The sequence below is a fragment of the Magallana gigas genome, chromosome 5 (genome assembly GCF_963853765.1).
Source record: "Magallana gigas chromosome 5, xbMagGiga1.1, whole genome shotgun sequence".
Classification (NCBI taxonomy): Eukaryota; Metazoa; Mollusca; class Bivalvia; order Ostreida; family Ostreidae; genus Magallana; species Magallana gigas.
The window spans coordinates 42,785,913-42,794,988 of NC_088857.1; the positions used below are offsets into that span (position 1 = coordinate 42,785,913).

General features: G+C 30.0%; 1 protein-coding gene across 1 annotated transcript in view; it reads left to right on the forward strand.

Moving 5' to 3' along the window:
• Positions 1-4,280: 4,280 nt before the first annotated feature.
• The window catches only part of LOC105323013 (uncharacterized), an 8,467-nt gene continuing 3,671 nt past the window's right edge, over positions 4,281-9,076 (forward strand). Inside the window, exons 1-7 of the mRNA XM_066085245.1 lie at positions 4,281-4,343; positions 6,323-6,406; positions 7,044-7,070; positions 7,232-7,276; positions 7,544-7,591; positions 8,312-8,380; positions 8,483-8,536. Coding sequence (XP_065941317.1) covers positions 4,296-4,343; positions 6,323-6,406; positions 7,044-7,070; positions 7,232-7,276; positions 7,544-7,591; positions 8,312-8,380; positions 8,483-8,536 — 375 coding nt within the window. The 5' untranslated portion in view covers positions 4,281-4,295. The remainder of the gene's footprint in view (positions 4,344-6,322; positions 6,407-7,043; positions 7,071-7,231; positions 7,277-7,543; positions 7,592-8,311; positions 8,381-8,482; positions 8,537-9,076) is intronic.

The window sequence follows — 9,076 nt, forward strand, 5'->3', positions numbered from 1 at the left end:
TATATTATTCTTTTAAGATGGAATGCAACATCAATATTTTATTTTATGGATCGTTAGTATCATTTCTAAAACGCGATATCGTTGTTTAAAGGAGGACAAATACCAAATACAATTTTTTTGTTTAAAATTTTTTTTTTTGATAATGGGGAAAATATGTTTTGACAGCAAGTAACATACTCTAGAATTTGAAATTTAGTGTGAATAAATTTTGACATTAGTATTTGATAAATCATGTCCATTTGAGTCAATAACACGTTTTACTTTTTAAATGAAAAAAATATTTTTGAAAAAACCCATCTTTTGATTGTTTTATTTCAAATTTATAGATAATTTGTTTTTTAAAAAGAGACATGTCTTATTGAGAAGCAATATAAGACAATTAATGTGATGCCAAACCAAAGTTTAAATCTGACTGTATCAAGATTCTGTAATTTATAGAAAGAAATATGAGAATCATATATATATTTCTACCATTTTTTATCATTATTCCAACAATCTTTTTTTACTTTTCAGCCACGATCTAATGAAAGAAGAGAACGGATTTATAGGGTAATTTTTGAATATAATTTCATATCAGATCGCTTAAAGTACATTTGAAATATTCGTAAGCCCTATACTAAAATTTCACGTCTCCTCGGATAGGGGTTTTGATTCTAGGGCTGGCCAAAATGGCCATATACTGTTAATGTGTATAAATTTTTTTTCTGTACTTCTACTCAAATAAAATCAAAGCCGACTGTATACTTTTTAAAACAATGAATCTCTCTGCCAAAATTGTTAATTTCATGACCCCCAGGGTAGGTGTGTTGAGCCTAGGGCAGGGCTAAAGTGGTCATATTGTGTTAATGTATATTACTGTATGTTTATTTCTTTACTTGTGCTGATACTGAATTAAAACTGACTGCATATTAAAAAGAACATTTCCATCAAAGCGGTAAATTTTATTACCAGCGGGGTAGGGGTTTTGGCTGTAGGGCGAGACAAAATAGTAATATATTGTTAATGCATATATTTTCTTCTTTGCTTTTACTGAAACTGAATTGAAACTTGTTGCATATACAAAGATAACATAAAACAGAATTGTGAATTCCAGACCCCAGGGTAGGGGTCGTAAATAAGTGAATAAACATGCCGGAGTAGAGGACAGTCATTGTAATATTTACTTAAAAATTATGAATAAAGCAGTACAAATGATTTTTTTCTTCATAAATATCTTTAATTTAGATCTTTACCGCTGTAATTTAATTGTACAATTCGATTAAGTCCCCTCTTCTTTATTTTTATCAATTGTATAATAGTTAAATTTATATTCATTTTAAATTTTGAATTAACTTTTAAAACTTATTTTCCTTGCGGTAGGGTTCAGCATACAGCAGTTTTCAGGGTGTGCAAGAACCTGAAATAGATTATAAAGACGATACAAAAGAGAATGAGGTAATGCTAAAAGATATGGTACTTTAGACTTTGATTTATTGTTGTCACATCATTGATAAACAAGCAAGAGAAAAAAAAATACGATAACTCTCCCCAATTCTAAAATATTATTAAAACTATCGTATAAGTTATAAGTCAATTTTTTTTATTGTTTTGATAAAGTACCTCTTCTTGTTTGTTTAAGGTACCTGGAATTCATCAATCCACAGACTGTTACATTCCCCGAGGATATCGCTTTGTAGGTTAACTGTTGTATTAAAAGCATCTTTTTGCAATCAAAAAACCTGGAACGTTTTTTTAATAAATTGAAATTCAATTCAGCAAATATTGACCACATATTCATATGCACAATTATATATTATAGAACCACAGAACCTTTCGAGAACAACCGGTAAGTATTATCTAGGTTACATTTAATGAAACCTTTAAAGCAAAATTAGAGTAAATCTTAAAGATAATTATAAATACACATTAAAAAAAACGCCAATAAAACTCATTACAACACAAGTCCTTATTGCGATTAGAGATTAACATCTTGGATTTAATGTAAAATGGTCCATTTAACATAATCTTTCAACTGTAAGTAAATATCAAAACTAATTTTAGATACCACCATTATCGCCCCTAGATCAACAACAGCAAAATGTTAGAGGGACCGGTGGAGTTATGGTAAGTAATCAGATTTTAAACGGAGCTCATGTACCATTTTTGTGTGTAAATATTCACCGAAAGTATATAAATGATTAATATGAAGCACAGTTTTACGTAACCGCATTACGACGATTTGTATATTCACCAGAAGCTTATAAAATGTAGCATTTTTTACACACTACATGAAGTGTTATTATATTGAGATGTAAAGAAATATAAAAGTTTCCCTTGATTTGCAGTCACAGTACGATAGAAGAGGCCATGTGCCTTTTATGACAATGCATGGGTAGGAGTTACCACAATTATGTTGCTCCTCGAGAGTTTTAAGTTAAAAATCCGACATAATTTTGTAATAATTACACGCCAACCTCCCCTTTTTAATATCAACCCCCCCCCACCCCCCCAAAAAAAACAAAAACAAACAAAAAACGAAAACAGTAAAGCTGTAAAAATATTAAAAACTTGACTTGCAACAATTTTATTAAAGACAATAGCATAAAAGCTTATATTTAAATCCTTTAAATATCAACAGAATGTACCTAGAATAAGAGGTTTTCGTTCATCCAACATATCCGGGGGCTCCGACAGCACAAATCCATCGGTAATTTAGCTTATGATAACTCTCTAAGATATATCCTATCAGACTTGACTTTTATTTTTTTTGTAAGAAAATATTCAAATTTATGTACTTTAAAAGGAGTCAAATGATTTTTAATTTCATATCCAATGTATCTCCGATATACTTACTTAACTTTTACAAAGAAATTTTTCTGTTTACCACCAATTTTACGTAACTTGTGAAATTAAAAGGGAATAGACCTGAAGAATGTGTTTCACTTTTCAAATGAAATAATATGACAAAGTTCATCTCTATTTAAACAACAATTTTATTTTAACTCAGACCTAGTTCTTTATCAAAACAAGGAAGGCAAAATTTGTCAATTTCTAAAATAAGAGAGTTCTCATTATAAAAATTTGGCGTCTATAAATACATTGATTCAATTTATTTATAACATATGGAATAACCTGTTTCTTGTAAAGCGTACTGAAAGCAAACACTTAAAAAAAGATGCAATTTTGAATTGGTTGGACATTTCAATAAAATATGTTTAAGCACAGTTTTGAGTCCGAAATTTTACCAGTACAGTATGAAGTACAGGTTCAAGAATAAGATATATAGTTTCTTTTCATTTAGAATCTATGGACTTACGTATTTGATTGAATGACATATCGCATTACAATATTATGACCTTTCAAAATGTTGAAACGTGTAATAAATTGTCTTTGATCTTGATTTTTATAATGCGTAGTTATTGAAAGAACTAATAAGTGCTTTTCATTTTTTCTAATTTGGATATATAGCTAGTTACCTTTTCTATCTATGTATCTTGAGCTGCATTTTTTTCTGCTCGAGAAATCCAACATAATAGCACTGATACATTACGCTATTTAGCTTGAACTCCTTATTCCGTCAACAATATCGGTATTTATTTAAAAGTCAGTCGACAATAACATTTTAATGTGTCGACGAAATTCAATCCTTAAATGTGTCACCAAAATAAAAGCTTTTGAATGTGTTGATAGATTTGTCCCACCATCGTTAGAAAATGGATGAAAAAAGGATCTTGTTTAGTCAGTATTATTTGCAATTCTCTGAAGTTGTGGCTTTAGGGGATTTCCTGTTTGAATCTACCAGGAGCAAATCAGTTTCCCCTTTAGTGACAACAAAGTTACTGGGTTCTAATAGAGAAAAAAAACACCGCCCCCTTTAATTGCAGTAATTTAAAGCTATTTTAAGTAATTTCTATTTTCCCCCTTTTAGTCAATGAAGAAATATAATAAATAATGTAAATAAAAATGTCAGAATAATTCTCAAATCGAACAGTTATATCTGAGATTGCTTTATTTCCAATTGATTGAAATATACATTTTGAATTTACATTTTGAACTGAATTATGTCCACAGACAGACAAACAGGCGGTCAGGGGACAGAAAGACAGACAGACAGACAGACAGACAGACAGACACACGGACAGACGGACAGACAGACGGACAGACAGACAGACATAATGAATTAGATTGATGCACACTGAGTGATTTTAATCCATACGGTAATTATGTCAAATTTTTAAGGTTAATCTTAAGACACACCAAACCTAGTTATGATACAAAAAATAAGCAGCTAAAAATAACTCTCAAGATGTATTTAAATGTCTAGTCGAAAAAATCGACACACTTTAAGGAAATCCTGCAACATGGTAAGACTTTTGTATTTTCTTAACATTGGGTTAATCACAATCGGCTGCTTTTAAGGTTGTTGATTGTATGTAAGAAAAACATTGCTTTACTGTTAAATTCTGCTTTATGTTGCATTCCGGGTAAGTGTTTATAAACCTTATCTTACCAAAAATTTTGAAATAAACTTCACTGAAGAATCGATTATAAATCTAAAAAAACTAATAAATTGTATGGAAATTCGTAATGGATAAATTAATTTCATTTTATTGTGAGATATTTCTCGTTTCTTTGATCTTCAATTTGTTAGAGTTGGTAGGGAAGCTACGTATGTAGCAAAAATGTGAAAAACAAAGTGTAGGAGTATGTATTCCAACTTCTTTTCATGAATAACAAATGCTTCATATAAGGATTTCTTTGACTTTTATAAGGTGATCATGACGGTCAGAGAGATATCAATATCCTATAAAACCCCAAAGACTTTATGATATATTCACATATCGAATGTAATGTCACCCATAAAAGATTAAACATTGCATTGCTTATATCAACATTACAATAAATGAAATTGTTATTGTTATAATGTTATTACAATGTACATTATTTTTATCATGCAAACACGGATTGTGCCCGGACAATGTACGTCATAAGACACATCAATTTTTTTCAGTGTTAACAGCATGACTATAACGTTTTTTTGATGAATATTCCATCGAAAATTCATTTAAATATGAAAACAAAATTTGACATGTATATTTATTACAGACAAAATCAGTAGTTAAGGCAAATATTGAAGAAAATAAGAATTCATTCTTTGAGTATAATGAGGTGATAATTTTGGTCGGGGCATGATTAAACAAAAAAAAAGATTTGATTACGCCCCGACCGAAATTAAATATTATCACTTCATAATATTCAAAGAATGATTCCTTATTACTTATATTTAAATAATTTCAAGCTATCGTACGATTAAATTTTTAAAAAATAATTAAGCAAACCCCGCTGGCGCCTCAATTTGGCGTCATTTGAAGTTATGGGTTATATAGTACAAAAACAATACGTTGTGTTATCACAGACAAAGACACTAGAAAAAGTAAATATAGAAATTTACGCTTCAAGCCAAAAAATCTTGATATAGAACCATCGTTCGTGTTTGACGTACCTGAATGTTCATTTCAATATGTCGAATATTCTCTCTTAAAAGATTTCAAACAAAGTGTATCGTTTTGATATATTGCTTTTCAATGTTATCACCAACATCACAGTCGCACGAAATCCAAAATGAGACCCCATGCTTGACCCACTAGGCAGGCTGAAACAACAGTTTATTTTTTCCGTCGTTTCTTTTGTTTTACGTTTATTGAGAAGAATCTTTGGACTAGCTTAAAGCATTGTCTAAAAGATGTTTTGTTTTCTTTTTATAATGCAAAGCTCAGTGTAAGAAAGAACTTTGGAGATCTTCACACGTTTAGCCATTGATTCAATTTGACAGGTGCATAATAATATATCTTACCTCCTGCTAAATTGAAAGAAAATCATTGGCTAACGACTGTCACGTGGAGACTATATATATTCCATACATAGTCAGTAGAAAATATTAACCCCTTCGAGCATTATGACGTCATTTTGGAGCATTATGACGTCAGGTTTTGTACTCAAATTGAAACTTGTAATATCATTATTAAAGCTTGATTCCCATTGTTTTATTTACTTTTTATCATTAAAGAAGATAGTCGGTAAGATATAATCGTTAGATGGTTTGAAGTTGACCTAATATGGTTAATGCATGGTCAGTAAATTCCACATGGAATTTACTGACCATGTATAAACTATATTAGGTCAACTATAAACCATGTAACTAATAATATTGTTATGGAGACCTATATACACTTTGTAACTGGTGCAGACGAACCAGAGTACTCACAAACTCAATTCAATATAAGGCCAACGTGTAATATTATCCTTAAGGTATTAACAATGGTGTTTGCTTTCATGTTGACAGAATACACAAGGAACGATCACCGGTGTTTCTCAGAATTCTAATGAATGTGACAACCCTGGAAATTCTGACCGAGTGCAGAAATCGGTACTTTATAGCAAAACATTTCTAAAAATTCACTTTGGCAGTTCAGAATATTTCCATCTTTTATTGAACGACTTTTTTGTTATATGCATATGCTTTTTATTGCAGTAGGGTTCTTGGTATGGTAATGTTTAGAAAATGCAAGGCAGTGGCGTTCATATAAGGCTTAAAATTTTAAGCCACATTAATTTTTTTGAATTTTGATACAAGAATTTACCTTGTTAACGTATTATTTAGAAAAATTATTTATTTCAACCAAAAACACATTGGAATCAATTACATGGGCAGTATATCAACTTGTTTAAAGACAAAATCTCTTTTATATCAATATTTGGTTTGGAAACCATTCCATAAACGATTTATACAATTTAATTTTTGATTAAATGCAGTTTTTAAAAATTAAACCTTTAATTTAAGATTTAGAAACGATTTACAATATTTCTCAAAAACTATAGCTTAAAGAATCTATAGGACAGCCAAGCTGTTTTGTCCCTCGTGAAAATCGATTGGCAAGATTCCATTTTAACAAAAATATAATTCAATTTTAACTTTAATTTAACAAAAAACTATTTACAAAGTAATTCCTCTTTTAATTTCTTAACTTCATTCGTGCATTTCTTAATGTCATTTTACATTGTAGCACAGCAGTACCTTTCTTCCACAACCAGTAAGTATATTCAAGCTTTTACTTTGAAGTGTATGATATGTTATAAATAAATCTGATATGAAGCGAATATTTTTTTATTGTTCAAATATCGAAAACTGTCGATATCATCAAATTATTTTATCAGTTTGCAAACTGAATGTTTGATTATTTTCTGTTCGTAGGTTACACCTTCATTATCTTTATCTCAAATACAAAAAAATATTTTGGTAAGTAATCTGAATTAAATCAGGGTGGAAGTACGTATATCATAACAGTTTCGTTGTTGTGTTTTTTATGCATCAAATATTTGACATAATATGAAATTTTCTAAATGTTACAGTCTTTAAACACAATAACTGCTTGATAATAAAGAATCGAGCTCGAGTATGTTGATTATGATTCAAAGGTGATCAAATTTTTATATGCTATATTTGTTGTCATGGTCAGCTGATTTAAAAAAATAAAAATGTTATGATTTTTTTTAAATGTTGCAGTCGCATTCTGATACAGAAAAAAGGCGGTTACAGTATGATAATGCATGGGTAGGTTTTCATCTTAATATTTTATACTTTTTACCTATATACATAATTCTTTAAGTTATTTATGTTATCATAATTATAAAAAAAACTTGTACGAACATGGCATTTATACTTTTAATAGCTGCTTTACAAACATGTTATGTTAAAAAGGAGGGCATGTTTTCAAAATATTTTAAAATCATCATTACAATAATTTATGTGATTTTCTTTTCGCTTATCACAATATAATATATGTCCATTCTAATACGGATATTCTATTAGAGATGAATGGTTTGACAACCATTCCGATGTTTTTTGCATTCAATTCACTTTTTATAGATTTCGTACTTGTCGGTTCATTATGTAAATTACTATCAGCTATAGATACACTTTATCCTCTAAAATATTGCGATGTTCAGTGGCCTTAAGTCTTGATAGAAATTTAAACCTTTTGATGTAAAAGGTCATGAAAAAAACGTTTCCTTTTATTTCATTCGATAGATTGACTTAATGTAATAAATAAAATCATTAAAGCATATCAGAGATGTATGATATTAGTAAAAAGTTATTAAAATATAGCTGGCCAAATATTGCTACTTTTTGTAGATCGGATAATCAAAATTGAAAATGCAACGTGATCAACATCTGGAAAACGGAAAAATATAACAGGATAATCAATGTAGATTCATGTGAGTTTATGTTATATTCTTATCGTAATAAATACTTATATTTTCCTTTTTGTAGAATATTTTAGGAAAAGGAGACTCTAGGTTATCCAATCATTACGGACCTTCCGTAACCACAAAGCAGTTGGTAATGTTTTTTTATTACACTTATTATAGTTATAAGTACTGATAATTGATGATGTATCTTGCAGTTAATTTGCTGATAACCCCGAAAATTTGTTCCTTGTAGAATACTTCATACGTTTTTGTAGGGAGCGTGCAAGAAACATCACGAGAAGTCAAGGTGAGGTCCTTTTCATTCATGATATGCTGAATTATACGTAACGATATTTCTTTTACTCTGCATATAAGAAATATAGACACGCATCTTCGTTTTTGAGTTTAGGGAGGGGACTAACACAGACTTGCCCTTAGTAATTTCTATAAAAAAAAAACCCGCCAAATCCCCTAATCTTCAAACTTTTAATCCATAAGGAGAAGGTATGAATCGTGGAAAGTGATGACCGAATGCACAAATATTAAAAGAAAGTTTTTCATCTGTAAACTTGAAACTCCTAGCCGTTGGAGAGAGAAGGTGTGGGACCTATAACTTTTATTATAGTGATTTTTTTCTAGGCATATTAGAAATATATACTCGTAGCACTTTTTATAAAGTATGGGGTGGGGGCGCCAAGGGCTGACCTACCCGAAATTCTAACACGCCTTTATATTTATAAGTACTAAATCTGGAAGTCTTAAAACATTTAATTTTCTTTACGTTGATGTAATTAATGTCTGTTTTTAAAACTATGCCCCCTTCCGATGCAACGTGCCTCAAAAAGGG